At 38.3% G+C, this 27,864-nt stretch overlaps 1 protein-coding gene across 1 annotated transcript in view; it reads left to right on the top strand.

The window, feature by feature from the left end:
* The first annotated feature begins 513 nt into the window (after positions 1-513).
* The window catches only part of fam13a (family with sequence similarity 13 member A), a 60,774-nt gene continuing 33,423 nt past the window's right edge, over positions 514-27,864 (top strand). Inside the window, exons 1-8 of the mRNA XM_062426111.1 lie at positions 514-540; positions 5,981-6,176; positions 9,252-9,461; positions 13,192-13,369; positions 15,867-16,011; positions 18,230-18,313; positions 19,151-19,237; positions 23,222-23,466. Of these exons, the coding sequence (XP_062282095.1) occupies positions 514-540; positions 5,981-6,176; positions 9,252-9,461; positions 13,192-13,369; positions 15,867-16,011; positions 18,230-18,313; positions 19,151-19,237; positions 23,222-23,466 (1,172 nt within the window). The remainder of the gene's footprint in view (positions 541-5,980; positions 6,177-9,251; positions 9,462-13,191; positions 13,370-15,866; positions 16,012-18,229; positions 18,314-19,150; positions 19,238-23,221; positions 23,467-27,864) is intronic.

Raw genomic sequence — 27,864 nt, 5'->3', positions numbered from 1 at the left:
TTCATTTTTCTGTGAGTTATTATATTGCCACACTACAAAATGATTTTATGTCTGTTCAACCTCCCAGTTTTCAGTGGTTACAAGCACCCTCCTCCGTTATTCCCTCCCTTGCAGACAGATGAATCATTCAGGCATGGATTTAAAGTTTTGGGTTTTAACCCCTCTGTCACATGACCAGGCAACTCGGCCAATGGGATAGCTCGGCTCAGATTTCAGTCTAGGAGGAGAGAGGGGAATAAAGAGGGAAGGAAGAGAAAGGCACAAACACTAATCTGTGCTCATGAGTAGGTCTGCCTGTGTTGACAGCACTTCTATACACTCTCTCCCGGTTTGGACTATCTGCGTTGTGTTTTTAGAGTATTTGGATGGCACTTTTTAAGGCAAAAGGGATTCCCACCATTGGGAAAAGTCAAGGAGTGCACCCTGGAACAGAGTGAGCAGAAGAGGAGGAGGGAAGATAGCAGCAACTTTTCCTCTCATCTTTGCCTCTGCAGGCGTTTCTTCTTTGGAAGAATGGGGGCAGGAGCTCTGACCATCTGTGTGAGTAGAAACTACAAAGCCTGGGTTGGCTCAGAGACGTCCCATACAGTCTGTGATTAAGGGCTAAAGAATGCATAAGGGGACTGTGTGTGCTTCAGTGTCAGTCTACACACTCTTTTCTAATAGTTGGTGTGCATATGTGTGTTGGATGTTCTGGTAGCTTTTTAAAATGGCAAGAAGGGACAAATCTCTTTCCCTTCCTAAATTAAAGTAACTTTCCTCAATGATTACGTGACTGCCGGAATCATGCTGAATACTTTCTCTCTCAGTCTTCACAGAGAAACAGCTTCCTTGCCAGACAGCGCTGTCCATCCTGGTAAATCTGCACAGCAGTTTGAAAAAGAGAGAAGGAATAAACACACACAGTGAACGTCATGTTTCCTGTTCATACCTGTAATTTTTTCCCAAGAAATGATCCAAAGCCTCAATGAGGTCACCTTCCACAAACTTTCCAAGTTGAAAATAGCCTTTTATAAGAACTAAACGACTCTCACTGCCTAATTTTAACATACTTTTAAGAACTCAGGCAGTAGTTTCTTTGAGCCTTGCAGCTGTTACTTGTGGTGCCTCTGCTGCCAGTTGGCCACCCACATAGGGACAGAGGCAGAGTCAAACGGGAGGGAAAGGGTGGAGGGTTGGGAAAGGAGGGCACATGTTAGGGCTTGCTTTCCCTTCCATGAGCAACTTTTAAAGGCACAAAAAATGACCCCATCTATTAGCAGTGTACATGCGTTAAACCTCTTCAGAAACATTTCTGTATCGATTTAAGCTACACCAAATGTTTAAGAGGAGAAACCCGACCAGACTCTTTCTTTAAAATGCTTAAAGGGAATGAGGGAAGAAAACAAATTTCCACAGTCATTTAGCTTCCAGAGTCCCTCAATTGTCCCTTGACAATAGGTTTCTTTCTCACTGTCAGAAGTTGCAGTGTGAAAATATTTTAAGGATGGGGGAGGGGAGAGGGAGATGAGGATTATTAGGCTAATCACGGCTGACTGTCTTTGTAAACAATAGAGGCAATTGGGCACTACCAGTATGTGTTTCCCTTTATGCTTGGCTTTTTGGTTCACACGGCCTCTATACTGTGGGACAAAAGGGACAAAACCTTGAAAAATAGTGTTAATACGTTAAATGCTAGATATTAACTACAGGGCATAAGGGAGGGAGAGGACTGCTTTAAGTGGAAGCACAAAGTGAGGAATCTGATGATTGTATATGTTCAGTTTCTGTCACTTTCACACCAAATAAATGATAAAAGCACAAGTAGGGGACCTTGCTTACATCCAGAGTTTCGCATCGGGTTCAACACTGCAGCTCAGCTTTGATATAAAAGTGTTGACACAGATTACAAAGATATTGCCTGCATCTCTCAAGCGTAAATTCTTGTTTTCTCAATTTCAGTTCACATATGTACAGAGTTTAATTTGTTGCATCAACTTTTCATGTGGTGAGAAAATAAAGACAAATAAATCTTAAACTGCCATGTCAGACGGCCGCTGTGAAAATAACACAGAAATCAGCAAAACCTGACACCAGCCCAGAAGAACAGTTGTTGGGTCTCATGTGAGCTTTGACAGACAGGTTCAAATGAAAGGTACTATTTAAGGGAAGTATATGTCCCCTCTGGATCTCTGACACAGTGCTGAGAGAGTTAGACAGCAGGTTTTTTCAATGACTAATATATAGGTCAGTGTCACATAAGTACACCTGTGTTATTGTACACGTCAATGCGTATGAGTGTGCACATGCCTGAGATTGACAAGAAGAAGTATGTGCATGTATGTGAGTATGTGTGTCTCTCTGTGTGTGTGTGTGTGTGTGTGTGTGTGTGTGTGTGTGTGTGTGTGTGTCTGTGTGTGTGTGTGTGTGTGTGTGTGTGTGTGTGTGTGTGTGTGTGTGTGTGCGTGAACAAGTGCAAAGACAGATTTAGGGGACATCTGCTCAGTAAAGGCCTATCACAGTCAGACCTAGCTCAGACGGGCTTAACTCTTTAACACCTGCATGAGTAGTAGTACTACTGGAGTTTACTCATGACTACACAAACTGTGGTGTGACCTACTAACATTATTACCAACAACGGACTCTTATGCATATACAGCATTTAAAAAATTGTTGGATCTAGTAAATCCTCTAAAGTTATATTATGATAAACAAAGCGCAGTTAACTTTGTCCAACTCTATTTTAAGAAGTGCTCTGTATTATACTCATCTAGACAGAATCATCCTTTTTTTTTTTTTCTTTTTTTTTTTTTTTACATCTTACAGACAGATCAGACTAAAAAGTAGACAAATGCATAGATTTTAGGTTGATTTTGTCCTTTTTTCCGTCCTTCAGCCCTTAAATCGAGGTCCTCCTGACTCACTGTGGTCATTAAACATCCCAAGGCACTTACTGCAAAGAGTAGGGGGCTTCCCAGTGTTCTGGCAAAATTCCCAACCTGGCTCTCTCCATCTGGCCACCCTAATCTTTCCCTAGTGTAAATGGCTCAATGATTCCCTCCCTCTACACTTCGGGCTGATGTATGTTGAGCGCACTGTTACTAAAAGTCTGCAATGCATCACCCAGCTGGGCATTGCATATTGGTAGTGGTTGAGGTGAGTTTCCCCCCTTCACTGAGACATGCTTTGGGTATCAAGACGAAGCGCTATATAAACAAAATACATTATTAGAATTATAATTATTATTTACCTTCTACAATACCGTTAAAACATAAATAATTCAGGTTTAGTTTTGTTATGGCTCTATTACGGCTGCAACTAATGATTATTTTCATTATCAATTAAACTATTAATTGTTTGATCTATAAAATGTCCAACCAACAGTCTCCAGCCCAAAGATATTCTATCTACTGTCATGGAAGACTAAAGAAACCAGTAAATATTCACATTAGAGTAGCTGGTAGTTTTTAAATTTTTTATCAAAGTAGTTTCCGATTAATTTTCTGCTGATTGACTAATTTATTACTTATCTAATTGTTACAGCTCTATATCCCATATGTCAGACTACAATATATCAGTGCAGTTTAGCTTTAGTTTAATTAAGTTGTGACAATTCTCAAATAGCTATCCAAACATGAAGCAGTAAGGATAAAAATTCAAGTATACTTAATTATCATTTCATATTCATCACAAAGGTGCATCACTGGCATATTTCTATGCACCTGCCAGAGAAGAGTGGATGACAGAGCACCATTAACATCTGTTACTTTGCCTGTAAAAGCCTCTTCGATGCTCATTTCAGTGTGGATGCATGTCGTATTAACACTGTCGCAGCATCTGCCATGATACAGATCATGTCTCCTAAGCCATCTCAGCACCATCTGTGAGGTGGGCTTTTAATCAGCTGACCAAAGACTGGCACATGCCTATGCCCATTATGTCTAAACAATTGGCCCCATAGGGGATAAATGCCATGGTCTTCTTCTTTCCTCTCTGCACACAGTAAACCCACTGTGTCACTGTGGACTTCATTGTTGCAATCATAGCGAGGAGGGCCACTCATTTCACTGCTTGGGTCAGTTCACTTGTGTGGTGAACTCTGAAACGAAAAGATGTCACATGGTGTGGTTGTAGCTATGGCAACAAGAGTTAAACTCACTCTGAATAGTGCAGGAAGTCTTTTCCTTCTCACCCAGTGTCCAAAACCTTCTCCCGGTTTGTGTCTTAACTCTTTTTTTTTGCTTCTAGTGCTGATTTAATATAGACAGAAATGCAATATACTGTAGTTACGTGTGCAGAATGAATCAGTCATTTACCTTGCTCTGTCTAATGTCATCTCGTTGAATTGAGATGTGGCTTCTGTAGAAAGAGTGTGTGTACAATCAGTGTTTACACTCAAGACAATGAGAGAGCATGTTGTACAGTCTGTGTCTCAATATATGAAGAAATAAAGACAACATGTGGAACTGTTTGCCTGCATGAAGATCAGATAAGATGCACAGCTGGTAAATGTTTGTCCACTGAGGCAAATATGCTCAGCCTGGCAATTAGAGCACAAGCACACATTTCATGAAATGAAAATACATTTCTGTTGTAGACGCCAACTCTTGTATGCTTCACTTTTGGCACATACTGTATGTTTTATACACACAGTGATCTTAGAAAAGTTTCCAGTGAAACCTTTTAACCTTCCACTCTTCTTAATGTCCAAATGAAGGAATGCACTACTGACAGCTGTAATTTTTATGCTTAATGTCCATTCAAATTAATCCATTCTACTAAATACCAGGTTCACAATTTTTCAGCAGTCAGTTGGCCATATGAACAGACACTGCCTCCAAATGTGTAAGTTATGGGGGACAAAATCTTTGTTCTGTGTAAAAATGTTTTCCAAAGTTAATCTGATGTTAATATGACATTTTAAATAGACAAATTAAGTTTTATCTTCAAAAGTCTAAGTCTTTAGTATGAAATGAGCGGATTTGGGGGGATTTTATATTAAAAAGACATGGGCCATGTCCGCAATTACTCCCTAGTACACTATATTTACTGTCTGCCATTGTATTGAAGTGTCTGAATTCTTAAAGTGCAAATGTATCCAATATATAATGCCTTCATAAATTCCTGTCCATGACATACATCTTAATTTCTGTTAATAACAACCAAAATGTGTCACATTTTATAGGTTGAATCACAATTTATTGAATAACTTATAACTTAACTGAATTATAATAATATCTACTGTATAAACTTATGAGTGTCTATTATATAGGGAGTAGTAATTTTGGACACAGCAGATAATATTTGATGAAACTATTTTGATATGTCAAACTTAAGACTGTTGAAGTCTCATATGAACTTCAGATGAACTGAATACATTTTTGCATTGAACAAGGACTGGGAATTTTTCCTATCAATCACTTACATTAAAAACGGATTAGGGAGGGATCATTTAATTGTCTGTATGAACAAGGTGAATAAATATAACACGCAAAGCATGTTTTAACTGTTCACATGTGCACCTTACTATTGTTTTAAGACAAACTTGAAAAATTGTGAACTGATTCTTTAATGACAGCTGGTCATCACTTCACTTGAGTGCGTTTGTCTCTATATGTGCATATGTGTATTTGTACAGGTGTGCGTATCACTATCACAGCACTACCTTTAACCAAAGGTGTTGAGTGGTAACCTGACGTTTGTCGTAGCAACACATGCACAGCCAGCCCTCCTCTTTCTCTTACTTCCAGCTCTAAGCACACACTGTCTTTAAAGTGAATGACAGCATAACTGCAGGAGGGAGGTATGCATGCATGGACTCCACAGAGACAACCCAACACCACTTTCACATCACTCACCTTTTTGTCTTTGGAGCAGGGTGAGCCTGCGTCCCTCAGGAAATCTGTCTCAGTGGTGTATAACCTGATGTTGGCTCCAACGCTGCCCTCTGTGCCCATAGTGATGGAGTCTGACTGCTGCTCTCCGCTTTTTTTGTCTGCAGCATAACAAGACAGCAGTGCAGGTTAAGGAAGACATGAAGAAGATAGTCCAGATACCCATACTGAGGCCCAGAGCAGTAGCAGCCAAGCACACCAAGCTGTTTGGAGCGTCCCTGTTTGAGCTGTGTGAGAAGGGCCTCATAGAGGATGGTGTGCCTCTGGTGGTGCAGAAGATGGTGGAGTATCTCAGCAAGCATGGTGAGTGAAATCAAAATTAAAAAGACTGAATCAAAATTGTTTTTGAGGACCTGCTGGACACATTATGAAAAGTTTGGAGACGCACAATTTAAGTATCATACCAGTGGATCTGCATTTTACTTTAACTGCAAGTCAAATGCAATTACATGACAGCTAACTATTTTGCAGGCTTGTTTTCTTTAATGTCCAATGGCATAATGTATTATATTTATATTGTCCATGTACAGTATGGAAATCTATCTGTGGACAAATGAAATGTGCTTGTATTGTGTAATCCATCAAATTTGCATTTATGTTTATTTTAAAATATAATAAGAGAGTCAACATTACAAACTAGGGAAAAAAATATAACAAACTATTTCCAAGCTGACAACTTCCCAAAAACAGGAATAAGGGGGTGGGGGTTTAGTCAAAATACAAAACGACTTTATCGAGAACAAATAAAATAGAGTAAAAGGACAATTTTCTAGATTAATCCATATAGGATAGGTACACATTTTTAAGTTCAAAAATGGATTTAAAAGTATATCTGAAGCTAAAATGAAGCTTCAGCTGTCCAAGTTAGTCAAATAAAGTACATGATATGACTAACTCAGACTATCTGTCAGTCTCACATAATCATCAGATTAACTTTTAAAGACATTTTTGTACAAATGGCAGTTTGGCCTCCCATCACTCAATTACACTCGCATTAAAAGTGCATTTAAATGAGATCTTTTGAACAGGAGTAAACCTCTTTCAGTGTTCATTGAAGTACCTGGCTGTTGTTTTAAGACAAACTTGAGAAATTGTTAACCTATCCTTTACAGTGGGACAAATATACTTAAATGATTGGTACATGATTTTTGTTGATAGCAGCATCAACCTGAGCAGAGGTCAAATCAACCAGAATGACTGAAAACACCTGTGTGGTTAAACTTTAACCCCTTAAGCAGACAATGTGCACCAGGAGATACATATATACATTTTTTTTTACCGTAATAGGGGCAACGTATCCCGGTGGAAATACAACTCATAAAAATCCCAAATATCCCAAAAAAAAATTAAATTATTTGTGGAAATGTTTACTTGAGTGCAAATGAGATGCCTAGTAACTTCAAAGTAAATAAAAAGAATAATTAACATCTTATTTATCACTCCTGCCTGTTTAAGGGTTAAAACATACTGGTATAGTGCTTGACCTATTTCATTATTCTCCGTAGTTCTTCTGTTTGACCACTAGATGTCAGTATAATGTTTGTATAAAACTTAATATGAATTCATCTGGAGTGAATATGGCTTTTAATAAGGATGACTGCTGTCCATGGTACTGTCTCTATTTTTTTCGTATGTCAGCAGACAAGGTTCAATTCCAGCCAATATGCACCATCATGGCCACCATTACTGTTAGTTTACACTTTGATGATTTATTTACATTTGACAAACAACAAATTAAGAAGCTTAAACAACTTTACCTTTAAAACCTGTTTACCCTGCACCCCATAGATATATTACTCCGCCCCACTACCATGGATGGAGGTGAATATTATGTTGTTTTATGGTGCTCACAGCATTGAAATTTACGTTTAAAAATTGAACATTTCACTTCAGAAACAGTGTTGCTGTCACTCTGGATGATCTACTGAACAGGTAATCAATACTTGTCATAGGGACTATTTTCTAGATGGAAAGTAGTTCCGGTGAAAACGGCTCACGGTGAGGTCTGGGGATTTTCCCAACTGTTTGATTTTGATTTATAGTTGTAATTTTTAACCGTACAATAACCCTCGCCTCCATTGTTTTGTGGTAGAAAATTGTAAAATAAATATATAATAAATAAATGCTGCATTTGATTGGCTTTTTATATTAAGTTGATTGAGCCTTTCAAAGCTGCTCACAGTAAAATAGGTCTCTATAGTAACATCTAGTGGCTGCCATGGAAACCTACAACAACACCGTCAAACTCGTGCTCTCAGCCAGTGATGTCACGGGAATACAAATACTATGTCAATATTAGTAACATACACATTTTACGTTTACCGCCACAGTGCTGTAAAGGTAAGGCTGCATATCATAACAGTGATTTAGCTATACGTTACGTATAGGCTGGTATAGTTAGCTAATTTACCCAACGTTTCTAAAGTTAGCTTATTTAGGGACCAATTCAGCTGTGTAAAGTGAGATTCAGCTAATTAACAACGCGAGTAAATGCTTAAATTAGCGCACCGCGAAGTTTCACCTGTGTGTTTTCGGTATTAATTGACAAGCAGCTAACAAGAAAAGTCATTTACTGCATAGGTGTAGTAAATAAAATAGCTGAGCGACCACCTGCACAGCCGAGGCGAGACCTCAGTGTGACTTTTGGCTAACACTAGCTAGCTGCATCATTAATTATTTGTCCAATTAATACAATGTAAGGTCGATATCATTACTAAAAAATGTGTCTAAAGTGTCCATTGTCATTTTTTAAAGGATAACGCCGCTTTAATGCTTATACAGGTTATGGACAATCAAGAGTGATGTTTTTTAGTCTCCACAGTTCAAAAGTGTTGAAACAAAATACTGCCAATTTTCATTATATTATTAAACGTGAAGTTTGTCCTCGCGGCTGGTGTAGAAGAAAAGCCCTGGGCTAATTAAAACCAGCATGCCTTCTTCTAATTGGGGATATTTTATACTGTATGTCCTGCAAATTTCAAGATAATATGAGATTTCTTTTTTTTCTTCTTTAAAAAAAGAAGACTTGGACTTATAGCCTGATGGTATTGCTATTGGAAAGATCAAGCCATGGAAAGCAAAGAAATATTGATACCCTGTAATCAGTCAAAGTATTGGTAAAGGAGAAATTCCGATTTGACATTTTGCCACATAAAATAGATGCTGCCAAAATCATTATATATCATTAGCCTCTGAAGACAATGAATATCAGTTACAATCCTGGCCTTTGTAAAACATGATAACAAGAAAAGCTACTTTAAGGGGCCAGAGTTAATCACATTCCTCTTGAGCCCTCTTATTGAATAATTGATAGATAGGCTGGCTCTTAATCACACGATTGATCTCTAACTAAATAGTGTTTCTCTGACTTTCCTCCAGCTCTACATCAGGAGGGTTTGTTCAGAATAAATGGGAACGTTCGTGCTGTGGAGACCCTGAAACATCGTCTGGAGAGTGGCGAGGATGTGGACTTGTTCTCTGAATCTGATACGTGTACCGTGGCCAGCTTGCTCAAACAGTACCTCAGGGACCTGCCTCAGGGCCTGGTAGACTCAACAGTCCAACAGGCGCTGATACAGCACCACCAAGGTAAGAGAGAGTAGTTTCTTGAGAAAAAAAATGTGTCTGACTGTGCAATAATCTGGTTGACTATGCAATAATTTGAATGACATGTTGTATGTGAGGTATGTGCTTGTTTTTTATGTTTTTTAAATTTTTATCCTAGTATTAATGTTTTTATCTTTGCACTTTCATAATTTGCACTAATAAGGGGTTGCATCTCAATTTTGTTGTACATGAATGTACAATGACAATAAAGATCTATTATAGTCTATTTTATTCTATTCTGTTTGTTAAATCCTCAATTTCATGCCCTTATTCGTCATCTGCTTATTGGTTTTCAAGAAGTTTCCTTACAAGATTGAGCCTTAAATATTTACAACCATCATGTGATACTTCTCCCTCACAACTTCCCAAATCCACAATGTGATATTATTATCCACACCAGTGAATATCTGGGCCATGACTCTGATTGGATGATAAGCAATGCTATCTTTAGATGGTGAAATGTACTATTAGCTCTGCAGCCATCTGAACCACTGCACCAGGAGGTGCATAAAAAGGCATGGCTGAGTTAAGCGTGTATGTGTGTGTGAGGGAGGGAGAGAGACAGATTAAGTGATTTAAAGAGCGTTGGACTTCATATTTCTGGCAATAATGTTGAAGGTCATAAAAGGTAAAATGAGTCATTTGGCAGGTGAGACATCTGTGCTTACTCCCCACTGTCCTCCATCATGGGGATTAATCTCTTTGATGGGGGAAAAGTACAACATTTGGCTCAATTTTTTTTTTTAAATTTGTCCTCATAGACTGTCAAAATATCAGTCTATTTTTCAGGGCTTATGGCCAAACAGCACATTAGAAGACTACTCTCTAGCCATAACTACTGAATAAAATTATGATTTTTGGTGTACTCTGTAAAATTGGTTTGGCCAGAGTCCTTACCAGTGTTTGGCAAGTTTAAAAACATGTGAGGTGTATGACGAATAGATGGAGAGATGGATCAGCAGATTAAGTTACAGCTTAGCATTATGCTCACTCTGAATATGTAAAACATCAGGCACCAACACATGTTAACAAGGATAGTAAGGCTTATGGTAAGTGACACTGTGACCAGCTTCGGGATGTTTTTACATTTTGTTATACTTCATAGTTTATATAGCATACAGATTAATCGACTAGTTGATTGACAGATAATTATTCAGTGACTATTTTGAGTATTGAGATATTATCATTGCAATTCATTTATCCTAAAAAAAAAATACAGCTTTTTCCAGATTTTCTTGATTTTTCAGTTTAATATAATTTGAAATGGTACATTCAATATCTTATAAATTGAACGCCTGCTAGGCTTTAGTCAGACAAAGTGAGCAATTACTTTGACATTGTATTGAGCTCTGGAAGGTTGTGATGGGTGTTGTCTCTGTTTTTATTAAACATTTCTCCTAAATGAAAAAAGGATGACTCATTGGTAATGAAAATAATCATTAGTTGCAGCCCTAAACTGTTACTTTTCTAGGAACATTACTTTAATTAACAGCTTGTTTGCAGTTCTTGGAATTTTGCATTTGTGGGTACAACATGTTCATGTTTTCCAAAGTCCAGATTCTCAGTCTTATCTTAAAGCATAATCACACAGGAGGGGTTTTCTTGTCTGCACAGTTAGATATAGGAGACTGCAGTACGTTTGACTGAACAGACAAAAAGTAAACAATAGTGAGTAAAAACATTTTATTGCTTTTATTGCATTATTTAAAGTGCAAATACATTTATTTTGGCTACTTCAGTACAGTAGCTGCAAATATTAAACACATGCACACTTCTGCATCTTGCCTATGCACACACATTACAGTACAAATGGGCGACAGGGATAAAATCATCTGTCACAAAACATGTAATTTTATCAAAATATATCATATAATATAATAGGTTCTCAATTGAAAGCTGTTAATGGATAAAATGCTTGGTAAATACTGTGCAGTGCAGTGAACATCATCGCAACTATGCAAAAATGTATAATAAATGTCAATATTTCCATAAAGCAGTTCTGCTTACTGATTTCAACATTACCCGCAGTGACTTGATACACCCAGAGATGTTAAAGGATAACTACATGGTATGAACAGTATCTCTGGCCAGGGTTCAATATTAACTGTTTTTGTCCCACTGGTCAAATGGCCAGTGAATGCTTAAACTTTTACCAGCCACTCAGTAGATTTCCATTGTTTTTTTCATTGGTGAGTGAAGCAAATCTACCAGCTGCTAGTGTATTTGGCTGGTGACTGGTGCTAATTTTAAGCGCTGTCTCTGGCATAGACATACTTACATTGTCTGGCAACACACTGGTCAGCACATACAAACACCTACCACCATGTTTGTTAAGGTTATAAGTGGTGCGATTTTTTATATTGATGCTTTCTAATGTGTTTGTTTATTATTTGGAAATTATTAAGTATTACTGTAAGTTATTTCATTTTCAGTGTTTCTACAGTTGTCATGTCCTTGTATGGTGTTTAGTTCTCTGCTGTGACCTGGTCCTCATTGTCTGGCGCTCTGATGGGATCTCATCTCATGTGCATCCACTTTGCATCCGCCTTGTCATTTCAGTTTAATCTCTTGAATGTTTGTCTAATGCATTAACCTGTAAAATCCTCGTCAACAGTTAAAGCAAAAGCCCCAAAGATGAAAAAAAAAACACACACCCTTGTACTTGACCCAATGGTGCACACATACGCACACAATCTGAACTTTACTCAGCAGTCAGAGAAGCAGCTGTGAGCGCTCTAAGCCATTATTGCCACCCCCCCCCCCCCACATACCCAGACACACATACCTGCATACCCACATACACATGCACACGTAGGCGCATGCACTCACAACGTTTGCGTCACTCAGTCACTGGGGATCAGTAGCCATGTCCATTTATCCAACTCTGACCCAATTATGTATTCAGAGTAATAGCATCAACATATTTTCAGGCTCTTTTTGCTTAAATGCTCATGTATTACTCGTCACCATAAGTAATAGAGTAGAATAGAATAGAATAGAAAGTCTTTATTGTCTTTGTACAAAGCACAACGAAATTGAGATGCCGTCTTTAAAGTGCAGAAACAAAAATAAATAAATAATTGCCATTATTTAATGCAGTTTAGTGCATTTATGGCTTTAGCGTAAAAGCTGTTTTGAAATCTATTTGTGCGTACTCTCAATGTCCTGTAGCGTTTGCCTGAGGGCAGCAGCTCAAATAGCGAGTGTCCTGGGTGAGATGAGTCCCTGAGAATATGGCAAGCTTTCCTGAAACAGCGGGAACTGTACAGATCTTTCAGGGAGGGGAGAGGGCAGCCGATAATGTTCTGGGCTGTGGTGATGACCCTCTGGAGCGCTATCCTCTCTGCAGCTGTGCAGCTGGAGAACCACACACACATGCAGTAGGTCAAAATGCTCTCAATGGAGCAACAATAAAAGGACACAAGCAGTTATACGAGCAAGATTCGATATCACACAGAGCAGGTAGATGGAGCTGTCACTGCCTGCTGGAGATGAGCAGAAAAACTATTAACTAAACTGAAAGTGGATTTATGTTCCAGAGGATATCCACGTGTTCCTGTCACTCTGCTAATTTAATTTGTTGTCATCTAATTGTGATTGAAAATACTTTGAATAAAAGCTGCTTCAAGCACTGGAGCAAATTTTCCTACGTAAGCTTGTGTCAGTGTTTCTAAAAGTAAAACAACTGTGAAATCTTGTTGTGTGTCTGTAGAGTGCAGTGATGACGGCTCCTGGTCAGATATGAGAGACCTGATCCAGCAGCTACCAGACGTCCACCACAGCCTCCTCCGCTACCTTTGTCAATTCCTCACCCTCGTCGAGTGCAACCACAAGGACAACCGCATGACTGCCTTCAACCTCGCCACTGTGTTTGGACCCAGTGTCTTCCAGTGAGTCATACTTTTTTTTTTTTAAGGCAGGATGTCTTATATCAGTATGATACTCACAGTCCTGTTAACTTTTTCTTTCTCTGTGCAAGTACTGCAGCCAAAAACAACACTTAAGATCTGTGAGACTGAACCCAAACAGCCAAGCTGCAGGTCGTAATATGGAAAAAATTACCTGAAAGATGCCAGGATGCTCTGTAGACCTTTGTGGGTTTGTCAATACAAGCAACACCTTTCCATCTATTTTGGATTTAAAGTAATTGATTAGTGCAGCTTTAAGGGTCGTCTTGGGCTGTGAAGTCTAAGATCTTGATATTGATGCTTTTTATGAAGTGCCAACAATAATAATAGAAATGATAAGAAAATGGAAATCTTATTTCACGTTTTTAATATGGGGTTTAATCATTTTAAAATGGTAGCACCAGTCAAAGTGTAAGATACTTATACAGGTAACTGTATTATTGTTAATCTTATAATCCCATTTCCAATTACTTGTTTGTTACGAAACACATTTATTCATCAACACAGTCAGTCCTGTAAATAGAACATGAAGGTTTTGGCAGGTTTGGTGTTTTCATTGTGACCTTTTACATAAGATATTTTGTTGCAGCCTTTAGTAAACAACTTCTTAACAATTTAGTGTAGCCCTGAAAAAATAGGCACACAGACATTAATAATAACTGATGTTGAAGGATCTTTCCCCTACTACTGGTTGTGGGGCCAGACATTAACCATTGGTTTTATGTGTCACAGCAGTAGGATGAGTAGACATTCGTAATAACTGATGCTGAAGGATCTTTCCCCTACTTCTGGTTATTGAGTCAGATATTAACCATTGGTTTCATGTATCAGAGCAGCAGGATGAGTAGAGTGAGTCCACTTTAAAAACATGCAGTACATATTTGGTAAGATAATGAATGTCCGGTCAAGTCCACACATACATTTGAGCTGTTTCTGCAAAAATAGAAATACACTAAAAATAGAAATAATAACTTTTTGACTTGATACAGAATAAATGTAATGACTTTTGTTTTAAAAATGGAAAACGTTTTAAAGCACAGTAAATGTTTGGGGGAAATATAAGAAAGTGTATCAAGAAGGAAACGGACAATGAATCTGAAAGTATTAATATTAAGATTTAGATTTATTTAGAGCCCATAGCTGCTTTTACTGCTTTCATTCAACTCTGTTCTCATTTCTGTCTCGGTCTAAACATTTGTCCAGCAGGTGGTGCTATAGCGTACGTAGTGAGAATAAAACCACAGTGTAAAACTCACTCCTGGACTCCACAGCTTGCTCATAAATGTTCCATTAATAAACTTCTTTACATTATAACAGACCCTTTTGTTTAAACAGCTCTGTCTCTATTTAATAAAGAACTGATTGAATTCCTTTGTGGTTCAAAAGTGAGTGAAAGATGTAATTAGGCACTTGTATTACTTGTGGTGTACTTAACATTATATATAAAGGTCACTCTCTATTGGTAAAGGACACTAATTGAGTCTAGGGTACAAGTTTGACTCCAGATGATGTATAAGAAACGCTCCTGCCTTATTGATCTATTTTCAAGTGTTGGTATGATGTTCATAAATAAATGATGCAGTCAGTGGCTTCATGTCTCCTTGCGGCTGCTGAGCTCAGTACCATTTTTTCTCAGTAGTCTATTTTCACCGGGCAGTTTGTTTTAAATCGTACTCGTACATTTCTTGAAGATCTTCAGCTTTACTGTTCTCCAGCTGACTGTTCACCATCAGACTGATGGGTATCGCCATTAATAACCGGCAGTCTTTCAAACTGTACAACCTGTTCTCTCCATCAGAGGCTATACTTGTGCTTGTGTGTGCGTTCAAGTTATATAATTAGACCTACATTTAGGCTTACAGCCCTGTGTACATCTCGCACAGCTGTTCAGCATTCAGCTATCTTAATCAGGTCAACCAACTGATGACTGACTGTCCATTTCAGTAACAAAATTATAGTAGAACCACACATATCAAAATGTCATGTTGTCATCTTATTATTTTGTCATGTTTGGATTATTTTGGCTTTTTTGTGTGTGCCTTTTATGGGTAAAGTAGCGGACAGGAAATAAGGAGCGAGACAGGCGGGGGGCGGGGGGGGGGGGGGGGGGGGGTATGACATTAAATGAAGGTCACTGGCTACAATCAAAGCAGGGACGTTATGGTTATGTGGCAGCACGCAGTAACCATTCGGCTATCAGGGCGCTCCAAAAATGGTAGATTCGGCCATTGGCGGAGCTACCGCAACAGATCCGCACTTCAAATCGCGTGTGTGTGAAGCAGTGTACTGTTTTTTCCAGTCTCTGCTTATTGATGTCACACAGGTGACACTGTTTAGATCTGTAGGAAGTGAAGTCCAAAAACACACCTGCAATTACTGCTTATAGCCAAAGGTGCTGACAATGAGAACAAAACATATCATTTATATTGTTACTTTAAATTTGATCACTTTGCTTTTATTTCTTCTCTCTCCTTCCCAGTGTGGCTCCTGGTTTTGAAGCACTGAAGGACCAAAATATCTGTAACAAAATTATGGTCAAGTTCATCCAGAACTACGGCAACATCTTCGAGACCAACGTAAACAAAGAGGGCTGCACAGAAGAACCATCAACCATCATTTTCAAGGTCTGTATTTACTTACGGAAACACCAGATGCCAATGTTTAAATGAAATAGATCCAGTCTGCTGGTCAGTACAATGAAGTGCAGCTGGTAAGACAACACTCACATGTTGTGTTCATGCACTTTAAACAGTGTGCGATCCTCCTCACTGGTCTGTGACCTCACCCTCTGCCCATTCATTTGGACTGATGGTTTATAAATACAGACGTATAATGTCAAGCTTAAATTGATTCACGTATTGATCTTCTGTCACAGCCTTGCAGTAACGACTCCTCCACAGGTGGCTGTTTTGAGTCTCCGGTTGTTGATTTATATTTGCTGCTTGGATGTCTGATGTCTTTATTGATTAGCTGGTTTCTCTGGTCTGCTGGTTTTCCTGGCTGCGTCTTGTTGCTGAACCTGTAGCCTCCTCAGGAAAGTGTAGCAAACCAAGTGGAACAAATCATTTTCCATCCGTTATATAATGTCAGATTCTGTTTTATAAGACTTATAATAATAACAATAATAATAGTAAAAAAAAAAAAATTATTATATATATTATAATATATATATACATTTCATAAAATACATACATACATAAAGACTTGTGAATGAACTGAAGTAATAATACAAGGTGGAAACCAGGATTTTTTAAATGATTATAGTTTTTTTTATATATATATATATATATTTATTTATTTATTTTTTTTTTTACAAATCATGTAAAAAAAAAATCATGTGCTTCCAGAATATTAACTTTTCATGAGCTAAGAAAAACAGCACTGTTTTTCAGCTTTATGACAATGCATTTTTCAGATAATCCAAAAGCCTTTTTTTACTGTAAGAAAAAGAGAAATCTCTCATCTCTCTTAAGACCATTCCCGAAGTTTATCAAAACATTGAAAATCACCAAATTTGAAGATACTTTGTTTTTATTGGAAAGCAACTCGGCACTTCACTAAGAATCAAGTTCTGATATGGAAATAATTAATCCTTTATTTATTTATTTGTTTGTTGGTCTAAAGGCAGTACAAATTAAATATACTATAATGAGTCTAAAAATACTGGTATCAACCTATGAAATATCTCCTCACAGGTTCCTAAGTGAGGAACGAGACACAAAAGGGCCAGAGAATCAAACTGACTGCTTAATGCTAACTGAGACATGCTAATCATCTTAACTAGGAGGACATATTTGATATCTTTCAAGACGTTGGACTTATCCTTACTCAACGATTCAATAATAAAGTAAAGCATGAAATTACAACAAATTTAAATTAATTTCAGCCCACTGTAAAAAGTGAAATGAGAGGAACAGCTGCTGCTAGTGATATTTCAAAACCTTTTCCGAATTTCCTCTTTTAGAAAGACATCCATCTCCGCAGTCTACGAACAATGTCTTGATTTGTTGATTGATGACTGTGTTATTGGAGTTAAACGTGACATGGGTCATCTGATGCTCCTCTCCTCTCTCACAGTACTCCTGCTTCCATGTTCAAACATAGTGTCTGGTTCCCACGTGACACCATGCTTGCCAATGCGAAAAAATAAATAAAAAAATGCTGAAGATGTTAATAATTTCAGCAATTAAGTGATCACGTTTGACTCCAATCCAAAGGTTCAGATTTCTATTAACGGTAGAATCAGAATCTCAAAACACAGTAATGATAAAGTGTCATGTTTGTCTCCATTAACTAATGTCTGTTCTGTGCTTTGAATGCCTCTAAGGGCACTGCTACATGAGACCCCGCTGACCTAAAGGAAACCCCTCAGCGAGAATGAGATCGTCTTACAAACAAACATGCACACTTACACAAAAACACACACACATATGCACATGAAACACAGTCTGAGGAGGCCCCCTTACCCTCTTGGTGCCTTTGAAAGCAGCACATACAATCACTGGTGTAGCCTTTTCCTTCACTTGTAAAATGCTGACGAGCAGAAGGTGTTTATATGAGTGTGTGTGTTTGAGGAAGCAGGTTGTTGACCTGTTTAAATCTATCCTGGACTCTGCTGTTAAGATCCTCAGTGGAGAAAGCAAAAGTAGAGCACACATACACAAGAAGTCTTCTAAAATCACACTGTTTGTAAAAAGGGATTTCATAACTACTGACTACTTATATGAGGCTACAACAGTGAGAACAGTACAAAAAAGCCCCCAGGACTCTGTTAAGCATGATTTGTTGCTCCCTTTGTTGCCCTGCTGTCTGTGACTGTCTATGTCCTCTTTCTGGTCCCAGGAGGTCGACGTGACAGATGCAGACGTAAAGGAGTCACCAAGCCACCTCAACGCAAAGACACCGACACCAGTTCCCAGAACGAAGGTGGGTGCTCAGCTTTCTTTGCAGCATGCCTGCATGTGTGCATCTTTTGTTTACGCCTTAACGCTCCTCGGCGTACCTGTTATGGAAGCCTTTTGTCTGAGTCTGTCCGCTATGAAACGCAGTGTTGTTGTTTATGGGTGACATTCCAGGGTCAAACTTTATGACCCCTTCAAATTCCCTTGCATAGTCCTTTTAACACCAACCATGTGATCTGTGTGACGTGATTAACATAACATGGGCATGTTTTGGAAAAGCTGTTTTCTGAAACCAAAGCCATTTCTGCGTGCGTGTGTGTGGGTCTCTCAGCTTTAAGGATGTTGTCAGTGTCAGCTGACTTGTATATACTGCCTAGTATGGTATTTGAGGTCACTGAGTATGAATAGTTGATGACCTTTTTAATAGTATGCAACTGACATTACTTATAAGTAATCATTTTCCTTAAGGATAGGAGTCTTAAACAATAAAGCTGTTGAAGATGTGCATTTTCTCACACTTACTGATATTACAACAGCTGTAAGCTCACTGAGAAACATCACGTGAACTGCAGCATTATTGAAATGTACATTTCTAGCAATCATAAAGCATCTTAATTCATATTATTTGAAGAAGAACAGACTCTGTTGCACATGTTGTCATTATATTTATATAAGATGTAGAAAATTGATGAGGATTATCCTGTAGCCGGATTTTAGTTCATAATATTCCTGGCTTGTTTGAAATGTTTATGGTTGCCCGAGTAAATACATTGTTACATTTATTTGTCTAATCAGTGTTATAGAAACACTGTTCACTTACACTGTAAATCTTAATCTCTTTATCTTTTATATATTTTCCCAGGCTGGACTTATAAACCCACCAGAAAATGCAGAGGGTCTGACCAAACCCACCACTAACACTCCAAAGGCGAGGCCAAGGAAAAAGAAGGTACAGGAAGTAACAGTTTGTTACTGTCAGAGTGATTAATGGTTTTTGTTTAAGGGCTCAGCCTAATAGTTTACTACAGTCTATTTCTCACCCTTTTCAATAACTACTTGGTTGCTTTCTTATCTGCTGCATTGCCTTGGTGCTGATTAGTCTGAGGTCATCTCTCAGACAGCCTCTGATGCCTGTGGCCTTGCTGCTAAGTCACATGATGTGATTTGATAAAGGTGATGTGCTGCAGGAAACAACAACACTCTTATTTGCAGTGAGAGACAAACATGGGCTGTGGTATGCTCTCCCAGCTGTGTTTTGGTTTTATTTCAAATGAGCCCTGCCAGAAAAATATCAGCTGCTTATAAATTTGAATGAAAAGCTCTAAAATATCCTGTTTTTCTGTGTATGTAGCAGAAATTGAGCGATTAATTAATTTATAGAAATACGAGTATAATAAGAGAGTTACTTTTATTAAATTACATTTTAATTTTGTTAAGTTATAAACTCTGCTTCTTGATCTCACATAACTGCTTTGTAAGTTGTCTTATTTTCAAACAGCGTGTAGTAGGTTTTCAGATGTTGGCTTCAGTTTGCCTAGAAAGACTGAATTTATCTACATTTCAAGAAGGTGCACATATCAAGATGACTGTCACTGTAAAGATAAAAGAAATGCTGACTGACAGCAGGAAAAGCTCAAAGGAAGGCAAAACTTGTGCTGATGAAGACTGGTTGCTTCCCTCAGCAGTCAGTGAAACATTCAGCTTGTAGCAGAGCAGCTATGTGGCACATGAATGTTTGAAGTTACTTAAAGCTAAGAAGCTAGCCATCTGCTGTCAACAAATAATATCAGGAATTAAAGAGCCTCTGAAACACTAACCACATTAATTACTAATTATGAATCCCAGAGATCCTCGCTTTCTGTGAAAATGAAAATGGCTTTTACAGAAAAAGACGTGACCTACTTAATGACTCATCATGGTTATTAATCACATCTATACATATTAACTTTTATAATCTGCATTTCCTGAACATATCTCGAATACCCCTCCATAAAAATAGTTTCACTCTGAAGGCCAAACACACAATAGATTTGTCCTTGATGCCTGCTGCTACTACAGACTGTTCAAACTTAAAACATTTGGATTTGGTTGCAATACTCTGCATTGGTTGGCACTGTAAAGCAGATATGTTACAAGTTTATAGATTATACTATATATGTATATATCTGCCTCGGGTCATGCCAGGTGCTAAGACATGCACAAACAAACAAACACACCCATACATATCAATTAGAGCCCTAAACGTGTCAGTTTTATCTGCTTGATTTATGATTCACGTGCCATTAATGTGATAAAAGAGGAACTTTTTTTTTATTGAACACACACACTGATGTCCATGTCCGTACTTTAGCTTTGGACTCCAAAAGCACACCATTGTTACTGCTGGAGTTTTAATTATTCCTTGTTATTGAATGAATATCACATTGCAAAGAAACCCTCAGTTGCTAAGCTACAACCACAGTGAACATTTGAATTAACTTTTGAAATATGTAAAAGTCACGTTTGAGCTGGTGAAAGTGGCTCCACAAGCATGGATCGGATTGCAAGGTGCATCTGCAAAACTAGACATCTGAGAACCGAGCCATCAGCGGCCAGTGAATAGAGATCAGTTAACAAAGGTATAGTTTATTTCAGCCACTACTGCTTCTTTCTCTGCGGTGTGTTATTGGAAAAAAAGCAAACCAAGTTCAAAGTCCTAAATGTTTTATTTGGCTTTCTTATGTAATGTATTGGAGATTTTGGTCACAAACATTCAAATTATTAGTTAATCCATGATTTAGAAACCAGGTCATATCCTCATTCTGGTCTGGTCTGTCTGGCTTGTTTGCCATCTGGCCTCTTTAGCTCCAACATGTTGTTGCTCTGTTTGAGCTTTTTTTATGCATAGACAGAAACTGAGAACCAGGAATGGAGGCAGCATGGTGGGTCAGTGGTCAGCATTGAGTTGGATTTTTTATCTCTGTCTATAGGGAGTTACATGGCTTTAATATTCAATATATAGTCCAATATGCAATGTGTTGGTCAATTTTGCAGCGTTTTCCACATGGTGAGAATTATTATCTATCCTATACGGTATAACAAATACTGTATATACCCTATACTCTAATTATCTACTGAGTATAGGAGAGGAACACTTTAACTTAATGAACTCACCCAGAAAATGTCTAACAGGTGAAAGAAATGAAAAAGCAAAGTTATGTTTGAAATTATTTTATTTGACATTTGAACAATTTCAGTTCCTATGTTTTTAATGTTTTGATACAATGGGTGTACTGGAGACTCTGTGGCTGTGCTCAGACTGCAGGCAAAAACGGCCCAAACAGTGTGAACAACATAAATCATGTGGAAATCAGATACAGGTCTGATTTTTGTTTTGACTGCGATCTCAGTCTCAACAGTCATATTCAGCCGACTTTTACGTTTTTTTTGTGAAACTGTTAACACTTTCAGTGGCCTCTGTGACGTCGTGCTGGAGCACGCAAAAGTGGCTCAAAACTGATGTTTAGTTTTTTAGTTTTTTTGGGTTCATACCCTCAGATCTGTTTTTTTTTCGCAACAGTGTGAACAGCATATATCACGTGGAATCTGATCTCTTCAATTCTGATTTGGGCCACTTTCATATGTGGTCCTAAACCAGATATACGTCTGAACAGTCAAAACGAAATTCAGGCGACTTTTACATTGTTTCTGTGAAACTGTTAACACTTTCAGTGGCCTCCGTGACGTCGTGCTGCGTGTAACGTCTTTTTATTATTCTTTTGCATATGTTGGTCAGTTCAGGACTGTGACTGGTTTACACTGGAATCTGATATTAAAAAATAATGTGAGCAGCTGAACAAAATCTGAGCAATAAATCTGAATCGAGCACTAAGTCCTGCAGTATGTATGTAGCCTAATTTGGCACCAGGTGCCTGTATGAATCTCTCTCTTTGTTATGTATATTTAAGAAGAATATAATGACAAAAGAAAATGAACAAAGCACATAAGTAATCATATAAAATAAAACAAGAACGTTTTCCTCTCCTTTCCTGTCCTCTGTGGTTTTGTGTCAGTGACAAAATTAGCTACATCAATTTCAAAGCCCCAACGGGCAAAATCCATACCAGGTCTAGCTAAAGAAGCTTGTGGAGCTAATTATGTCCCTAAAGATTCACCCATTAAGTGCACCAGTGGCTAAATGTCTAAATGGAGGCCGCATCCATAGATTTTAGATCAACCCATTAAGTTAAACCCTAAATGGAAATGTTCCACTGATAATTGGTGTATAGAAAAAAAAAGTAAGCCTTTTAATTCAGCCAACAGACATTTATTGAGAGCCAAGCCTCTTTTAGCATTGGGGACTTTGACTATTATCAATACTTAAGCTGCTGGCATCAGACCCATATTGTACTCTGTTTGCGACAGTCAGCCAACTATTTGGCTTCATTGAACATGAGCCTGCATACAACTCCTGTCTGTATATACTAAGAGAAAAAGGCGACAACTTCTTTCACACCTCTCTCAGGTTTCCTTGGTTGAAACTCCGTAAAAATGCAAAAGGGTACCATTCACAAAGTGGCTGTAATTAGATTAAGGTTCTTCTCCTACACAACAGTCGGTGGTTCACGCTGTTTATACCCACTCAGGGTCGGCACGGTAAGACAAACATCAGTCTGAACTTACAGTTATACAAGCTAACCTTTTTTTTCCATCATCTCTTTTGTGGTTCTTTTATTGCTGTCTGCCTCAACTCAGAAGATCCTCAAATGCATATTTTATCTGAGCAAAGGTTGAAAGCTGCACTGTGTGTATCTGAATGCGTGTGTGTGCATTATGAAGTTGTTTTAGCTTGTTTGTGCAGAAATATTTGCAGACATATATCATTTACCTTACATGCTATATCTCATTTCCTGTCACGGGACTAACAAGTTGCTTGTGCCTCTCTGTAAAACAGGTGAGAAAAGGGAAGAGTGACGGGATGCCTCAAGTCGTCCCTCAACCCAGCCGTTCCACTCGGTTGCCCTATGCAAGGCCTCTCTCCATACCAATAGTTTTGCCCCTGACCTCAGGACATAGGAGCCCCAGCCCAGAGGCGATGGAGACGAGTTCGGTGCCTTTGACTCGGAAAGACACCCCAGATACTTCCTCGCACCTCAGCCTGGATGTCAGCCCCTCTGGTAGCACTGAAGGCCTCGGCAGGTCAGTGTGTCTGGTTAAATTATGTGCACCTATGTCTGAGAATAATTAAGTTTCAGCATTTACGGTAAATGTTAGATAATTTAGTTAATAATTTTACATACATTATTTTATGATCTATTTTGTTTTTAAAGATAGTTTGTTGTGCATGTTGCATTACTGAAAATGAATTAGTATGTACAGTAACAATAAGAGATGAATATATAACTCAGGAATAATGTGTGTATTATTATGTAATATAGGTGTATTCATAAATCATGCATTAGAAACATGAAATGAATAGTTCTTTTTTATATGAATAAAAGGCAAATAATAAAGCTTGCACCAAAAGAAGAATTCAGCAACAGTATCTAAGTTACTCCTGTAGTTTTATGATTTTATATGGTTCATAATCTTATCTGTGAGCTTAATGCTTTACGACCTCTTTAAAGCAAAACCTAAGGTCATACAACACAAAACAAAACTCCACTGCTGCATAAAATTTGGTGTTAAATTATTTCTATCTTCGTTTTCCGATGCCATCTTGACGTCAGTGGTTTTTATTATGTCATTTAACAACCTACACATACAGTAACACGCTTTTCTGCATATTCAGCAGGAAAACTTAACAAACAAAACCATAAGGGTTAAAACCATCAACATAAAACATGGACACGCAAAATCTCAAAATGAAAAATAACAATAACAAACAATTGTTAACAGCTCATAAAATTGAACCAAGATATTTTTTAAACACTTAAAGTTAAAATAACAATCCAATTTCAATACCAGAGGGGACTCTTTCCAGTGGTAAAGAGGTTACAAACACTATTTGTATAGGTGATGAGCCATTAGCCGAGGCCAAGGGTGAAGAATTAGGTTGAGGGTCTGACAGCGATCAGGGATCTAAAGCCCGAGCCCAGTGGCCATGTGCCTTTGGCATGCAAACAAGCCTATTATAAGACGCTGAAACTGTAACCACTTGGTGTCAAGTGTCCTCAGTCCTGGAATAGCGAGGCTACAGCTGTGTCTGTTGTTGGGTCTCTTACTGCTTGGACTGGTGGCTTAGACTAGCATTAACCTTGGATGTGATCACACCTGCACCTGCACCACACCTACCTCAAATCTAGTTCATCTGTTGTGTAAGTTTCAGGGTAAGTAAAGCTCTTTACTGATAACAGGCCTTCAGTAAAATATGTCTCTAGTTAGAAAAAAATTGAATTTACAATGTGGAGCAAAGCAATAAATGTCATACACATAATGTTAGAGCACTAACATGAGAGATGATGACGCTGATGTTTTGACTTCTACTACGGCTTGTCAAACACACCACTGACCTTTGATACAACATTAATCATGAGTTCAAAACCATGTCAGCACCAGATACATTAAGACATTACATAAATGTATAGTGTAGCACACGCACAGTGATGTTCTTTCACGCATACCTGTATACTGAATTACAAATCTTATTTTCATCATCTTACATACTTCATACTCAGATACATTTCTGTTTTCTGTGTTCAAAAAGTCAACATTATTAATTCTCAACAGAATGAAGAGTACTGCGTGTGTGCTGCCTGATTTATTAAATCAACAGAGCCGACCATCAGCTGCTTTTGGAGAATATGTTCATGTCTTACGTGAAGTGTCAGATATAATATTTCCAAGGTGGCAAGAGCTTTCCTTGTCATGTCAGGGTACCAGTAAATCCTCTGGTGGATTTCCCCCCACACCCTAACGTTCTACTTGTCAGGTCGTATTGGGTGACTGACCTACAGACAGCGTGACGGGAGACCCCACTAATGTGCGTCAGCTATCAGCGCTGGTATTTACCAATAGACACTTGTGGCTAGCAAAACGACTGCAATGATTTTACCAACTTTGATACTCAAATTAAAGATGATGAAGCTTTAAAACTTTTAAAGACAAAGAGAAAAATATGTTTATACGCGTTTGTAAAGAAAATAGTTTCAGGTCTGAGTAGCTGTGACTTTGACACATAAAATCCACAGCAAAAATATGATCATATTCTATGAGTGGACATCTGTGTGTTCATATCTGTAGCCACTCTCATGCCTACTGGTCAGCTTGCTCTCACTTTCCATAGGTACGTGTCAGACAAATCTGTATCAGCGTAGCACAACACATACAGCAGCACAGCAAACTTGGCCAGAACTGAATTATCTTGAATATACCAGATTCATTTTTTTAATTAAAAACTTTGTTGTGTATTGTACTATGTTTATTTTCAGGGTGTGAAATAATCAAAGTAAGTTTGTTTGCATCTTGTTGGCTGCAAATAAGTTTTGTTTAGTGTTATGTATGATTTATGTTTGTATTAGGTTCCACACACAGTAGAAATCAAATCATCATACTCAGCGTTTTCTGCTAGTGCCTCCACTTTTAGTTCTTCTCTTGTATCCACCAGCATCCACCATGATGTAACATCTTTAACACTTTGCCTCCTCTTTATCAAATAAATGCCACGGTGCTCTCACCTTAATCTGAAATATGACACCAGCCTCATTCACCACACGGGCTGCATGAGCCAACATAGCAGCGTCATGTGAACTTATTATGCTCTTAGCAATGCGTAGTTGCACATTGGGGATGCATACTGGCTTTTGTGTGGAGTTGCCATGGTTCACTGAATCCTGTGATGTAACCATTGAGTTTCTTAGAAGACCATTGGAAGTAGGTGGGAGTGAGGAACGTTGCGGTGTGGTGTGAGTGCAGGCAGTAACAGTATTGTTGGCCGCCTGTCAGCAAGTCTCATCCATCAGCATAGAAGCCTGACAGCACATATTTACAACACCTGCTGGCCGGATCAGACTGGTTTTACTAAAGAGTCATATCAAGATTTAAATGTCTGTGAAGACTCTGTCATCCAAGTTAGTAGAAGTACTAAGTCAAACCAGACTAGTTTTGTTGTTTTATTCTTGAAAATGTTACACCACTAATCCAAGAGGCCTCTTTAGTCTCCTCATGCTTTACCAGTAAGAAGAACTGAAGAAGCCTCATGGAAAAGCGGAAAAACATCTCAAAGAAGGAAAGCAATCGCCTAACTAGATACTACTTTGGATGTTCAGCGATAGACCTAACACCAAGTCATACTGTTCGATTCTGAAGGGAAAGAAAGACTGCAGTTCTTCTTCTGTCCTTCATCAAAAAACAATATTTCAGCTTGTTACAATAGGTCAAAAATCCATTAGTTCATAATTAGAAAACTAACAGATGACAATGCTGATAGCTGGTTAACAAAATTTCAAGCCAAAAATGCCAAATAATCAGTTTTTCAAGTCCGTCAATAGTGATTTGCTTTTCTCTGAATCCGCAATCAGAACACAGTGGGCTCATTAGGAAGGGGGGCCTTAAACAGACAAGAGCTAAAACAGCCAGTTTCAGGCAGAGGCTGAACCGAGGGGCTGCATAAAGGGCCAATATACTGTAAGATGAATAAGAGTTTTATTTTAACTGTATATCATGCAAAGATATTCCATTAGAGCACCAGAACATTAATATTGACCGTGACATGATGCATGATGGCTTTGTGTTCCTTTGATACAATTTTCTTTAAAAGAACAATATATACCAACCAAAGCTTAGGCCGACTTATCCAACAAATACTTTAGGTCTTGACCACCACAGGTTCTGCTTGAAGGTATTTTAAGAATGTTCAGCACTCATCTAAAACCTGGTGGGTTGGGGGTCCATAAAGCAGTGGAGATACAAGGGGACTCTGGCTGCAATCTCTACCCATCTTTGCCTCTTTGTTAATCAACAAATTGCAAAAATAAGTTCAATGGACGATTGATGTATTTTGGATTTGTCTTTGTTGACTATGCACACTTTGTTTTACAGTATAAGTTCAAAAAACAGTCTGACTAATGAAAACTAATGAAACACTACTGTAAAGAGCAGTGTTGAGCCAATAATGTACTGATTGCACTTCCAAATTGCTGTGGGTGAAAACGTCTGCAATAAAAAATGATTCAATAATACTTTACAGACTTCGGTCTCTCACTAATGCTAGCTAATGGGAGGATATTGCATGTTGTTGATGGATTTTTGGAGTGCCCCAATAGCTGTATGTGGCATTATGTGGCATGCCAAATGCACATGCCACATAATTGAAATGTCCATGGTTTGATTCCAGCCAGGGACCCTTCTTGCATGTCATACCCATCTCTCTCTCCCCTTGTTTCCTGTCTGCCTCTTCAGTGAACACTGTCCCATAAAGACAATATATATTTATTTATTTATTCATTTATTTATTTGTGTGTGTATAATTAGAGGGATTGAAAAAGGTGAGTCAGGGCGGAAGGGAACCTACCAAAAATGGAGCCAGTGGGAGGATTATACAAGTGACCAGCATCCGCTGGTAAGCTAGACTGCATTCTTAAAAGAGTTGAAAAAGTG

Source organism: Scomber scombrus, chromosome 2 (genome assembly GCF_963691925.1).
Source record: "Scomber scombrus chromosome 2, fScoSco1.1, whole genome shotgun sequence".
NCBI classification, from domain to species: Eukaryota; Metazoa; Chordata; class Actinopteri; order Scombriformes; family Scombridae; genus Scomber; species Scomber scombrus.
The sequence above is the reverse complement of the archived record's forward strand: the minus strand, read 5'-3'. Positions and strand labels throughout refer to the sequence as shown.